This window comes from Talpa occidentalis, unplaced genomic scaffold, assembly GCF_014898055.3.
Source record: "Talpa occidentalis isolate TD23 unplaced genomic scaffold, MPIMG_talOcc4v2.1 talOcc4.15, whole genome shotgun sequence".
NCBI lineage: Eukaryota > Metazoa > Chordata > Mammalia > Eulipotyphla > Talpidae > Talpa > Talpa occidentalis.
In genome coordinates, this window is record NW_023601543.1 from 63386132 (window position 1) to 63400784 (window position 14653).

General features: G+C 39.7%; 1 protein-coding gene across 1 annotated transcript in view; it reads left to right on the forward strand.

Annotated features, from left to right (window-relative positions):
- Positions 1–752: 752 nt before the first annotated feature.
- The window catches only part of MED14 (mediator complex subunit 14), a 70832-nt gene continuing 56931 nt past the window's right edge, over positions 753–14653 (forward strand). Inside the window, 5 exon segments of the mRNA XM_037511682.2 lie at positions 753–1018; positions 5399–5425; positions 7979–8084; positions 13730–13903; positions 14521–14650. Coding sequence (XP_037367579.1) covers positions 804–1018; positions 5399–5425; positions 7979–8084; positions 13730–13903; positions 14521–14650 — 652 coding nt within the window. The 5' untranslated portion in view covers positions 753–803.

Below are 14653 nucleotides of genomic sequence, written 5' to 3' on the forward strand. Positions count from 1 at the left end.
AAAAAACCAATGACGGAGACGTTTTCTGTCCCACGAAAGGCGCATGGGCAGACAGTAGGAGGCGCCAAGAGCTGAGAAGTCACAAACGCGCAGTCGCTACAATTTGTTCGCGATTTCAGAACCGCCGACTCGCGAACATCTGGGGGGAGTCTCCCCAGCCGCACTCGCGCCCCACTGGGGAGCGCACACAGCTATCTCCCGGCAAACTTGAGATTTTACAACCCCGGAGGGCCGCGAGGGCAGGGGCTGGGCGAGCACGGACGCTCGCGGTGACGCCGCCGGCCCCGCCCTCACACCGACTTCCGGCGGCGCGCGGCCCCCGCTTCCGCTGCTTCCTCCCGCGCGCCGCCCCGCCCCACTCCCACGCGCCCCCAAGCGCCCCGGCGCGGGACAGCCCAGAGAAAAGGCACAGGTTGCTCTAGGAAGTCCCCCCTGCAGGTTCCCCTTCCGTTCTCCTAAACGACTTCCGCTTTGGGCCGTCAACATGGACGCTGCGGCTGCTCGCCGGAGCGGCTTCTGATCGCTTGCAAAGGCCCACCTTCTCTGCGGCGGCCGCCCGCTTCCCCGCCCTCCCTGCACCTCCCCGCCCCCTGCTCCTGTCCCTGGGGCCGGCGGGCTCGGCGCTCCATGGGGCGGGCCTCCGCGGCCGGCGCACAGCTTCCTGTTCAGAGACGGCCCAGCGGTAGGCGGCGGCAGCAGCAGCGGCGACTCTGCCCGCGCCGGCTTAGGCGCGGTGACCGAGCGCCCAGGAAGCTCACGGGCCGCATCTTGTGCCGCTGCGCCAAGCCCAGCCCTGCGCCGCCATGGCCCCAGTGCAGCTGGAGAACCACCAGCTGGTCCCGCCCGGAGGCGGTGGCGGGGGCAGCGGCGGCCCCGCGTCAGCCCCGGCGCCTCCACCCCCAGGAGCGGCTGTGGCGGCGGCCGCGGCGGCTGCAGCGAGTCCTGGCTACCGGCTGAGCACCCTCATCGAATTTCTGCTGCACCGGGCCTACTCGGAGCTCATGGTGTTGACGGACCTGTAAGTGCCGCGAAACCCTTGCCAGCTCCCAACACCACCCCCCCCTTCCCGCCCAACCGGCTGAGAGGTTTGCACCTCCTCTCCCCAGGAGGCTGCTGTTTTCTCCTCTCTGCTGGGCTGCCTAGTCTAGAATTTTGAACTCATGAGGTTTAGCGGGGGTGGCGGAGCATTGCATTTGGGGGTCTATCTGGAGATGAAGCGACCGAGACTTGTTAATTATGCATGTTCTTAGACTTTGACTGGAAATCCCATCCTTGGGATTTTTGTGCTCGAGTTGCCAACAGAACCCTATTGATTTCTTGGCCAGAATCTTTTTAGCTCAAAGCCTTGATTTTATTTAAAAATACATAATATTCGAACTTAAAAAAAATCCCCAACACAGGAAATCTGTTTTATAGCCCGTTGACAGTACATTTTACGTGTAGGTTGTAGTTGCTCTAAGTTAGAACTCAGGAGAAGTGTTGTGTGTATCAAATAATCCAAAATTTTGTATTCCAAGTTTTTTTGTTTCCTGGAATGGGTGAGAGTGAAGTCTTCACGCAGGTAGTGTAAATTAGATTTTATTTTTTTGTTTTTTGGTAACTGGCCTGCTGTTACTGTTTCTGGGAGTATGAAGAGTTTATAAATCACCAAGTTACCCATAAAATGTCTTGGGACATGATTAGAGTGTTAATCCCTTCAGAATAGGATCTGAATACACTAATGATTTTCAGTGTGTGAAAAAAAGTAACTATAAGATTTGGGGGTATCTATACTTTAATGACTTACATTTTTAAGTCTGGGTTCAGAAAAAGAGTTTTTGATCTAGATTAATTTTTATCTTTTACCTATTGCTTAGACTCCAGACCCGTGTTTTTTATTGAAATACACTAGTATGTTGATGCTAAGCTGTAAAGTGGCACAGTAATTTGTTGCTAGACATTCTTAAGATATTTGTTTGCAGATGACTAAACAACTAAGATAGATTCCACTCATTTTCACCCTGTTTTAGTGTTCAGTGCTTTATTTAATGGGACAGAAAGAAACCTCACTTTGTTTTATGAGAAACTTAAATAGCTGCCTGATTAGGCATTATTGTGGTGATACACTTGCCTGCACCTTTATTGTTGGATTTCATAAAAAGCCACGGGTATCCATGCGAAAGTATATGCATGTGAAGGTAACCTGTCCTATGTGTAGCTATGGAAAAAGTTGAAACTGTTGCTATTGGTTATTGTGTAGTTGGTATAATTTGGTTTTCCATGGGGGTTTGGTAGCAATTCTTTGACTTATTTTGTGTTCTAATATTTTTGGATTTAGTTATAAAGATAGTAATAAAAAATGTTTTATTGCTGTAGAATGTGAGTCTATAGTCTAGTCTCACACCCTTTATATGATGATGATTCCTACACTTGTATCTCCAGTACAGACCTCTCCGCTGAACTCCAAATTCTATATCCAGATACCTAGATGCCTACATGTTAACACCTCTTGGGTCCTTCAGTGTATCAAGTCCAGAGCCAAACTCCTGATTTCGCTTGCTCCGTCCAAACCTTTCCCCTCTCTCTCCCCTCTCTCGCTAAATAATGTCTCCATTCTTCCTGTGTTGCTTAGGTTCCTCTTCCAATCCCCTACCCAGAACATCAACAAGTCTTGTCACTTCTGACTTTAGAATCTGCCTGCTTTTCAACATTTCTATCAAGTGTTTATCCTTCACCCATGTTAACTGCAGTAGTCTGCTAACTATATTCTGCTGCTTCTCTTGCTCCTCCGTAGTTTTTCCTCCATAGTCAGGGCGATCCTTTTAAAACTTCTCTGATTATAATCTTCAAGTGGTTCCCCATCTCACAATAAAAAGTTTTTATTGTCACCTATATGTAGGGTGACCATAAAATCTATGATCCAAATCAGGACACTTCTGAGCGTGAAAGATGGTGCTGTTAATAAAGTCAGCAGCAGGCAAAAACCAGGACCATCTTCTAAAACCAGGACTTGCGGTCGGTCACCTTACCTTTAAGACCCTGCATGAGTGGTGCCTTCTCTCCTTTACCTCTCTGACTTCATTTCCTAATAACTCTCCTCTTTATTTTGTTTCAGCCACACTATGATTCTTGATTTTCTTGATATTGACAGGCACCTTCCCACCTTAAAGCGTTTGCTCTTCTCCCCAGAAATCTCTGTGGTCTGCTTTCTCTTCTCCTTTAGGTCTTTGTTCAGATATAGTTTATCAGAAAGACTTTCTCTGACCACCTGTAAAAAGTACTCTGCCCCTTGACTTTATCCTTCTTAACCACCGCTTTGTTTTTCTTTAAAGCACTTATCACCACCAGATAGGATTAGTTTATTGTCTCTCTTCCTTGCCACAGGAAGCTCCCTAAGGACAGGGATTTTGATTTGTTTGCCACTTTCCCCAGAGCCTAAAACAATGCCTCACACATTGTCAGGGCTTAACTAAATATTTGTTGATGTAACTCATGTATGAATGAATTTTTTGAAGTGTTGCTCTTGAACCACAGGTGTACAGAAATCTTTTCTCTTTGTGGCAACCAAACTTAGTCTATGAGCTTACCTTGGAAGTTGCTAAATCTTGTATTTTTCCTTGTTTCAGGTGGAAACTGTCAGTATTAGTGTATTAATGTAAAACCAGTATTCTAGGTGCACTTTTCAAGAATCTTAGAATTTATATTCTGTATTAACATTTTAGGGACTTAGGTTCTACTTAAAAAAAAAAAACACAACTTTCAATTAAAATCAGAAAATGTCAGAATATCAGTCATGTAAACTTTTCTAATAGCACTTTGGTATAAATAGATTTCTGTGATTTCTTCCAAATATTTGCAATTTAGGGCTTTTACCCCAAATGGGAAAGGGATGCAGGCAACAAAACCCATCCTTTTTCCCCCAAAATGACACCATCTCTGACAGGAGGATGATCCTTTCAGAGTCTTTTTTTTTTAAGATTTATTTATTTATTTATACAAGCATTGGGTACAGTCAGAAGCGAGGGAGGGTGAGAGAATTCACCAGAGCCAGAGTGGGGAACAGAGCAGGCAGACCGATGAAATATCCTGCTGAGGAGAAACAGCGGGCAGCAGGAGAGGTCTGCGCGCCATTTGGGACCCTCGCTGGTGGCTGGGGATCGAACCGGCACTGCAGAGGCTGTGGGCAGCGGGCGGCAGGAAAGGTCTGCGCGCCATTTGGGACCCTCGCTGGTGGCTGGGGATCGAACCGGCACTGCAGATGCTGTGGGCAGCTTTGCAGCCCAGCGCTCAACTGCTGCGCCACCAGGGGAGGCCCTCCTTTTAGGGTCTTTAGGAGAGGTGGGAAAAGCTGGGGCAATGATTTCCTGTTCTTTCCACTCCTAAAGGCTCTGCTCTTAGGTTTTTCTCTTATATACAAGCACCCATGATTCTCATTCTCATTCCCTCCCTTGAGAACACGAGTTTTGGCTTCCCCAGGAGCATTCTGAAGAGCTTTTTGCCTGTACTTGCCAGTAGTTGCTTTTATTTGCAGTTTTATAAGAAGGCCTTAGCATCTGCTTCATCCTCTGAACTGCTGGTCTTTCCAGCCCCTACCTAGTTTTCTTGATCACTTGGATCATAACTTTAGCTTCCATCCCACTGTCCGCCCTAAGAATTGTAGATAACTACAAGTCAGGGTTCATTTTAATAGTTTTCCTGCCTTATAGCTTGAATTTCTGGAGGTAGTTTTAGTTTTTCTGTGCCTAAGTTTGTGGGTGGGAAAAGGGTATCTAAGTGGCATGGTGTGTGTTCTTCAAGAACTGATTAGATGTGGGGAGACTTTAGAATTCAGATCATTAAAATCTTGGACCATGGGATAGAGATTTATAGAATGTGGCAACTCAGGAGGCATATCAGAACCTTTCTAAGCCTTAGCAGATGCGAGAATGTTAGATGATATAATTTATCAGGGAAAATGGTGGCATTGGTTTTGACTGGCTCTAGTATTGGAGAATTGGAATAAAAAAATCAAAACATGTAGGGGTTATTGCTTGGAAGCGAGGTCCCAGGCTACAGGGGGAGGCTGGCAACTAAATAGTACTCTGCATCTTTGACCATTTTCATCTTAAGAGAATATTTTCTCTGATACTATATGATATAGTGTGCTAATATATTGGGCTTTTTAAATGTTTGAGGTTCATGCAATATGTTTTGAAGCATTTTTAATGGAGAAAATGTTCCTTCCTTGTTTTTTCCCCTTATAGCCATGCTGGCAACTCATAAAAATGAAAAAGAATAGGTAGTCAACATACGCCTATAGTGGGTATTTATCCAGTTTTTCTGAAATACTAAAGTATTTAATATAATTAAAATGAAAGACCGTTATCAAATTTGAGGACAGTATGCATATATTTAGTCAATTTCTTTTTTTTCTTCTTAGGCTGCCAAGGAAATCTGATGTGGAAAGGTGAGTATGAAAAGCCTTAAATCTGTGTGTGTGTGTGTGTGTGTGTGTGTGTGTGTGTGTGTGTGAGAGAGAGAGAGAGAGAGAGAGAGAGAGAGAGAAAGAGAGAAAATGAGAGTGCATGTGGGGTTATGAGGTGAAAGGGCTGTGGATTAGAACCTTAAGCCCAGAGAGCCTAAGCTGATTTTTTTTTAACACCATGTGTTTGGGAAGTTCTGGGAAATGTGATTTCCTCACCCTTGACAATATTTGGTGTGAGATAAGCTTTGGACCTTCTGTTCTACAAACCTTTATCAAGTCACTGGCCAGGTTAAGTCCTTGAGGGGGATAGGAAGATGTAGAAGATAAAGCTCTTAATGAAAGAAACAAAGCAGCAAACTGACTTTCTAAAGTTGACTGCTAATTTGCCATGTGCTATAATGGTATTATTGAATATCTTTAGAGAGTTGACATCTGCCTACTGCTACTGCTGTTTTATAGTTGAGAGAATTTTGATTCAGTTGGAGTTTGGGGCATAAACTAAAGAAAAAAGATAAATGAAGACTTAAAAAAAACATGTGCTGGGGATTTAAATTGTGACTACAGTATAGACTCCTTGACTATATCTTTGGCACTACTAATGTTCCTTGTTTTTGTTTGTTTAAATACCAGACCACTAGGAAGGATATTAGCTTTTACTAATGACTATACTCCACCCCCATCATCCTCACCCCAACTGATCTTTCTGATAGAAATAGACATAGATTGAAAAGGTGGAGGCGGAAGAGACAATTGGAGCGTACCTGTGTTGTGGATTGGCTGGTCAGTTTTAAAGGAAGGAAGGACTTTAAAGCCAGAATTTGTTCTGTCCTCTCTGGGATCAAAAGGCAAACTAAACTAGGCCTTGGGAAACCAACACAAGCTATCTATCACTTGAGAAAGTGTGGTATGAAAAAAAAAAAACATGTTACAGCTGTATGAAAAGGGAAGACTACTTTCTAGTAGAGGAGCTTATTTGGGAAACCTGGAGAGGAGCAGAGACCTTGCATCTTTTGTGAGCCTGGGCAGTATTGATGCTTCTAGCACTGAGGCCCCTGCTAGATCTTAACGTACAGTTAGCATTTCTGCTGTGTCCTAGCCTTCTTTTTTTTTTTTTAAAAAAAGGTTTATTTGTTTATGCATACAAGAGCTGGGGTATAGGCCAAAGGTGTGTATGGGGGAGTGAGAGGATTCACCAGAGACAGTGGGGAACAGAACAGGCAGACTGACTAAAATACTCTGCTGAGGGGAGCAGCGGGCAAGTCAGGAGAGGTCTGCTCACCATTTGTGTTGCTCCCTGGCCGGCCTGGGATCGAACTCATGCTGCAATGGCTGCAGATTGCTTCATAGGTTGTGTCTTAACCCTTGCGCCGCCAGGGAGGCCCTGTCCTAGCCTTCTTGTCTGTGATGCTCTACTTGTTTTATCTATTAAGATCCCCTGCAGACACGCGAAGAGTCGGAATTGTATATGTGTCCTAGATTCTTTTTACTTCCAATACTCATATTGCTGGCTGATCTTTATGGAAGCCTTTTAGGTTGTTTGTGGACTGTGTATGTGCTCTCTGTGGAGCTAGACTCTGTAATCTTCAGTCAGTGTTATCTTTCAGCAAAACCTTTTTATTTAGTGCATTACACCTTGGTGTTGATGTGGGTTAGATATAGAGATATGGGTTGCTTCTGTAGGATTTTGAGCAGCTGTACTAAGATTTAAAGGTCATCATCTGCTTGGAGGTTGGGTGTCCTGCTGGGTCCTGTCATCAGTCCCTGACTATTGAAAATTTCTTTCAATTTCTTAGGGTAGACCATAAAAGGTACAATTGTCAGCTTTGTTGTAGCTGACATGTAGTTGACAGGTCTGGCTATCATACTGATTGACAACTAAGGCTTTATGAGAAGGTGGTAAAAATACTGATGACTGTTTGGAGAAAAAGCATTTAATGGCTATAGCATAAAAATAGATGTGGGTAGATCTTCCAGCTTTTATTTTTAGTACTCAACTTGCTTTCTTTAACTTTGCTTGGAAGTTTAATATCTAAGTTTGTCATTGAAATTACTTTGGTTAAGAATTGTATAGTTGCATTTTTTGATTATTCAGTTTTTAAAATCCCACTTTTGCAAGAAGGGAAAGCGACCCTTTTGTAGAATACAGTTTCAACCTTTGGTTAAGATTTATTTCAATTCTTGAACCTAAAAGGTTTCTAATGCATAACTCCTAATTTGGTCCCTTCTGTGACTCCTCTCTTTCTATCTGTCATATATCCTTGAGTTTAGTAAATGACTTATATTACAATATAAAATTTTAAAAATGTGATTCAATGCTAAAACATTCTATTGTATTTATTACTTTGAAGTAAAAATAAAGCACATGCAGGTGGCATACAAATGTGACAATAATCAAATTTAGATAAATATTTTAGGTGGTTCATTTTGTTGTAATGGTTATAAACAAAGATTGATTTACATTTTAGCTTAGATAAAATGAATTTTGACATATTCTGTTAAGCATGTTGGTTCATTAAGAATTATTTCTATTTCCAGGAAAATAGAAATAGTGCAGTTTGCTAGCCGGACACGCCAACTCTTTGTTCGATTATTAGCTCTAGTAAAATGGGCTAATAATGCTGGCAAAGTGGAAAAATGTGCGGTGAGTTAAAGTTTTATTTTCTCTAAAATAACTTTTAGGAATGTTAACTTGTAGTGACGTTGTTTCTAATTTTTGCTGTAACTTATATCTGCTGGTTTGTTTTGAGAGGTATGACTTATGTATGTAATCATATTTCTGTATGGTAATGTATCTATCTGTAGAATCTTAGTATTTGTTTATGGATACCTAATCAGAAATACGAGCAGGAGCTATCTGAAGACCTCATTAATTATGCTAGAAGGCTTTATTTTTTAAATTATTTTTTAAAAGATTTATTTATTTATGCACACAGGAACTGGGGGACAGGCCAGAGGTGTGTGTGGGGGGGTGAGAGGATTCACCAGAGACAGAGTGGGAAACAGAACAGGCAGGTTGATTGAAATACACTAATGAGGGGAGCAGCGGGCTAGCCAGGAGAGGTCTGCTGCGCCATGTGGTCTGCTCCCTGGCCGCCGGGGATCGAATTCATGCTGCAGTGGCTGTGGATAGCCTCATAGGTTGTGTCTTAGCCCCTTGTGCCACCAGGGAGGCCCTAGAAAGCTCTAAATATGAGACTTGAACCAAAGGGGAAGGATGGTTAACTTGCAGAATACGCCTTTGCATTTTCCCTATTGATTCTTGACAACCCTGTGAGAATGTGATTTTAGTATTTTCGTCCTATTTTATAAATGAGGAAATGATAAGCTTCCTCAAACTTAAATGGCTTCTTCAAGGTCACAAAGCTGATGATAGCATTTTCTGTTCATTTGTTTACTCATCTCATTCTCCAAACCTTTTTTGAGCGTAGGGTATAGGTGGATGAAGACTTGAAACAGGCATACTTGATGCCCTCAAGAAGCTCAGCTTTTTTTGATTGTTGAATCACTCTTTTAAATTCAAAGGAGTAAAATGTAGTGAAATGTACTACAGATGCTAAAGTCTGTCACAAAAAAAGTTTTAAACTCTGTTAAAGAAGTGTTAAGAAGGAAAAACATCAGTAGGGAATTTTTGTGTTAGCTTACTGAGCTTATAACATGGGGGGGGGATGATGTGTTAACAAATGAGACATAATTACTCATTCTTATTTTACTTTAGTCCCTTTCAGTGAGGAGAATGGAGTTCTTTTTTTTTAGATTTATTTATTTATTTATACAAGCACTGGGTACAGTCAGAAGTGCGGGAGGGTGAGAGAATTCACCAGAGCCAGAGCGGGGAATAGAACAGGCAGACTGACGAAATACACTGCTGAGGGGAGCAGCAGGCGCGGCAGGAGAGGTCTGCGTGCCATGTGGGACCCTTGCCGGTGGCCGGGGATCGAACCCGCGCTGCAAAGGTTGCGGGCAGCTTCACAGCCCAGCGCTCAACCACTGTGCTACCAGGGGAGAGGCCCTGGAGTTCATTTTTGAATGGGTAGAGTAATTGTCATGAAATGAATAAAGTCCTAAAATAATGAGAATATTTACCCTCTTTATTGAGGTCAGCTCTTCAAGCCCAGTTTTACAAGGTCAAGTAACTTTTTAGTCACTGTCAATTACATTTGGAAAGTGGGGGAAAAGTGAATAGATTCTCTAAGCTTCACATTGGTACTTAAATTCTATTTTTAAAATTCAATTATGTAATGATATTTTAAAGTTTTATCAGTTTTTATAGATTAAAGTAGAAAAATAGCTTTGTATTGCTTAAATTATATTCAGGTTACTTTAAAATTCTTTCAAGTTTATCAGACTTCCTGTTTAAAATTGGCAACTACCCTGTGTAGAAGTACCATAATAAATTTATTTTTTAGCAACCTGAAAAGCTAAGTTGAAAATAATTTTTATAGCAGTTTTATATTTGCAAATCTGTTGGGGTTTCCCCTTTTTCAGAATTCCATTTCAGAAAGGAACCTGCGGCACAGTCGTGTTTCTGAGCACGATTTCCTGATTGATACCGCATTTCAGTTTTAGCCCACTACATTTACTATCCTCAGTTTCACTAGATTCCCTTATTGTTAGACATAAAGTTGTTTCACATAAAGTTATGTGAAAGTTGCTAAAGTGAAAGGAGAAAAGAGGTTATAAAAAAGTTGAGGATTTTAAATTCTAGAATATAATTAGTTTAATAAAACCTGATTTTTCACTGAAGTTAATGCTCAATTGCAGCTCTGCCACCTAAGCCAATGATAAGACTGAAGGAATTCTCTAAGACTAAGTATGGCCACCTATCTTTTATCTCTAAGAGTAAGTTTTGATATCCCCCTCCTATATAACGTTGATTAGAGGTTTATTTAGGGAGAGAATTATTTTGTGCCATGTATTAAGTTTTTCTTAAGGAGGAAATGTCCTTTGTTGATGTGACTGGGAAATTAAAGTTTGTAAGCAGAAGACCTTTTGTACAGGCTTTTTTGTACAAGCATTAATAAGCAGGCTTTTTCCAAGCTTATCAGAAAGTTTATAATTCCCTTCATTGTTTTGGGCATCAACTCTAATGAATTTATTTTAGTTAAAATGAAGATGCATGATATAGTATTTCCGAAAAATCTAAGTTTTCTTTTCAATAATTTGGGATAGTATTTTCTTAAAGATACTTAAAATTCCAGTGAGAAGTTAGGTAATACTGAATTATATCAAAACCAAGTGTTCAATTTTTTAAATCTGGTGTTAAATTCCTAGTTATGCCATGGGTATTTAAATTACCCATTTGATACTAGTGGATATGCCATGGGTATTTAAATTATTTGATGCTTCTGGATTGTGCTTCAATAACATAATATCATCTAAAATCCAAACTCTTGGTTTTGATACTGAGCCATATTATATTCTTCTTTCATTAATTTGTAGTATAGCATTCTTCTATTAGTTTTCTGATCTAGCTGTTCAGATGAGTCACATTATGAACAAAGTCTCATATTGAACTTACATAAGGTCTGAGCATTTTTGTTTTGTTAATGTAGTTACAAATGTGTTCATATAAGGGATAAAGTTTAGCTAGAAAACTAGAGGGTTATTCATATTATGACATTTTTGTTGTCAAATGATTATTTAACTAGGGTTGTTAGAGTTCTTAATAGATAATGATCTTTAGCTATGCCAGACATATGTGTATAGTTGAGTGTATAAATGCATATAGAACTCTGACTAATGAAAAAAGAGTCTAGATAATGTTCTATCTAAGAAAAAGATCAAATCTCATTTCCTAGAGCTTTTTTCAAAACAGCATTATTGAGATACAATTTGCATACCATTTAAAGTATACAGTTCAGTGGTTTTTTAGTTTTTTCATATATATATATATATGCAACCATTACCACTGCCAGTTTCCTAACATTCTCATCACCTCAAAAAGAAAACCTGTACCCTTAGGTGTCACCCCCCAAAAGCCCCCTATTTCCTGCTCTAAGCAGCCACTACTCTCTGTCTCTATAGATTTGCCTATTCTAAACATTTCATACAAATGGAATCATAACATGGTCTTTTGTGACTGGCTTTTTCCACTTAGCATATTGTTTTTGAGGTCCCTACATGTAGTAACACTTCATTCCTTTTTATAGGTAAATTGTACAGATATGTTTAGTTTGTCCATTGTCAGTTCATAGACACTTAAGCTGTTTCTAGTTTGGGGTTATTATGAATAATGTTGCTATAAATGTTTTTGAATAAGTTTCTGTGTGGACATGTTTTCATTCTTGGGTATATTCCTAGGAGTAGAATGACTGGAGATCTATGTTTAATCATTTGAGAAGCTGTCAGACTTTTCCAGAGTCGCTGCACCATTTTACATTCCTATAGCAACATGTGAGGGTTCCAATTTCTCAACATCTATGTGGACGTTTTTCTGGCATTTTGGCTCAAGCCCTCCTATTAAGTGTGAAGTGGTAGCTCATTGTGATTTTGATTTGCATTTTCCTCATCACTAATGATGTTGAACGTTTTTTCATGTACTTCTGGCCATTCCTTAGAGAAGTGTCTGTTCTGTGCTCAGTTAAAATTTAAATATTATAAATATTAACCATATTGTCACCTAGTATGTGAGTACTTAAACAAATATCATGATCATTAGGAACCTAAATGGATTCACTAATAAGTTTCTGAAAACTAAAGTTTTATCTTTAGTAATTAGATTTCTAAGTCAAAGGAATATAGCTGAAACTAGCGTATGTTGAGTTGAGCAGGGTCGTTTAGAGAGAGTTTCATTAGTTACCTGTGTTTTAAGGTGAAGTAATATAGACTGGATAAACTGTAGCACCCCACCTGGGATGGTTCATGTCTTCCTGGGGAGGTCTTGGTATTGTATGGTCTGATAAGCATTTTTATAGCATCCTGCGTGAAGGAAAACTTGAAATGACCTAAATCTGAGTAAAAACCAGTTCAAAAGGTGAGAAAAGCAGGATTCAAAATGTTTTAATATCTTAAAATCAGATTACTTGCTTGATAGAGATTCACATGTAAAAGATAAAGGCTTTTATTTGATTCCAAGCTAGCTGTGTGTTAGCAGTGTTGTGGCTGCTAATAAGATGTTAGTGTTGGTTGCATTGAAAAAAAGAAATTCATTTTACTAGTCATAGAAGGTAGTACTTTGGGCTATGCTGGTCTGACTAAAATTAAAAGAAGCATTTCTTATTTCAGCTTCTCTTAATTATTAACTCTCTTACTTTGTACAAGTGTCTTAACCTAAGCCTCAATTTCCTTATCTCTAAGGTGATAGTAATTATTTGGTTTTGTCTATTTCTTACCATTGTAAAAAATCAGATAGTAAAGTGAGTGTGCAAATGCTCAGAAATTGTAGGACATTGTGCGTGATGTGGTATTCTGGATACCATGTTTCAAGTCAGTCACTGATAATCTGGAGCATTTCCAGGCTGTGGAACAAAGTTGGTGAGTCTGGAATTTGGAGATGTAAAGACTAATTGGGTGTTTAGTTTGAAGATCGGGCAGGCGTCCTCTGAAGGACATGAGAGATTATAAGTATTGTTTCAGAATAAAACTAGAGATAAAAGTTCCAAGGAAGTATTTTCAGCTTTGTGATGAACTCTACTAGTTCAGGCACCCTGATAAAATACATTGATTCTGAGAACAAAATCTGTGTAAGGCATGAAGTTGACCTAGATCTCATAATGGGCAAGGTTTGCTGAATGTTCTAGGCATTGTTCTAAAGGTGTTATACTCATATTCCCTCAATGCTCAGGATAAACTTAAGAAGTTGGAAGTCATTATCTCCACCTTATAGTTGAAAAAACCAAGGCACAGAAGAGTTAAGTAACTTGCCCAAGGGTATAGAAGAGTTAAGTAACTTGCCCAAGTTACAGAGTTTAAATTGAGACCCAGGCATTCTGGGTCCAGGAGTCCATACTTTGACTTACTTTATTACTAGCCAACTCTAGAAATATATAAGGGTAAGAGGCATTTTATTCTATTTATTTTTCCTATCTTCTGATATTATGTATATATAATGTTACAATTAGAGAAAGAGATTAGAAAACATTTTACTTAAAGTGATAGAAAATTGTTTTAAATATCAAATACAGATGTGTTAAATATTCAAGTTGGAAAGTTTTGAAGAAATGTTTTGAAAAGTAGAAAATGCGTATCAGTTCCCTTCAGAGTTTACTTTGGAATGAACAAATGATATTTGAAGTGAAAAATGGCTTATTTTCAAGGAAGCTTAATAAATTACCCTTTTTTTTAAAGATGATATCAAGCTTTTTAGATCAGCAAGCCATCCTCTTTGTGGACACTGCTGATCGCCTGGCGTCATTAGCTAGAGATGCCCTGGTCCATGCACGTCTGCCTAGTTTTGCCATCCCATATGCCATTGATGTACTGACTACTGGGTCTTACCCACGGCTGCCCACCTGCATTAGGGTAAGTGCATTCACCACCACCGCCTCCCTTACAAGTCAAGTGAAAAGCTTTGACATTAGATTTTGCTGTGCTATTAAGAAGCCCAGCAAAAAACTGTTGTGTATTTTTAAACCAAATATTTCATGTAGTTCACTTTTTTCTCTAGAACTAAAACTGAATTTTTGAAATAAATTCAGGCCAGAATGTTACGAGTAGTTATGAAATGGATGAATCTTTGTGTGTGTGTGTGATGAACAGATGTACAAATATAACTTACATCTATTTCATGTGAAAAGAATACATGCTGGTTGGTTATTGGAAGTTTTTTAATTGTTGTGATTGGTTACTGCATTTGGTGCTATTCAATTTATACTTTTAAGAAGTGGTGAAAGTCATCTAGTGACATTCAGTTGGTTTCATAAAATTGAGCATGAAGGAGATTGTGTTGCATTACTGTCTTAGGTAACTGGTGGAATCACTGGCACTAAAATACAAGATAGTAAGGGTCACAGATGTAGACTTTTAAAATGAGTGTTGAGATTCTCTTGGGTAAATTAAGAAATACCATATTAAGGCAGGCACAGGTAAAAATTATGTCTCTTTGTACATTTGAAGAAATCACTTAAATTTTGTTGTAGGATAAAATTATTCCTCCAGATCCAATTACCAAAATTGAGAAACAAGCCACACTTCACCAACTGAACCAGATTCTTAGACATCGGCTTGTAACTACAGATCTTCCGCCTCAGTTAGCCAATCTTACAGTTGGTA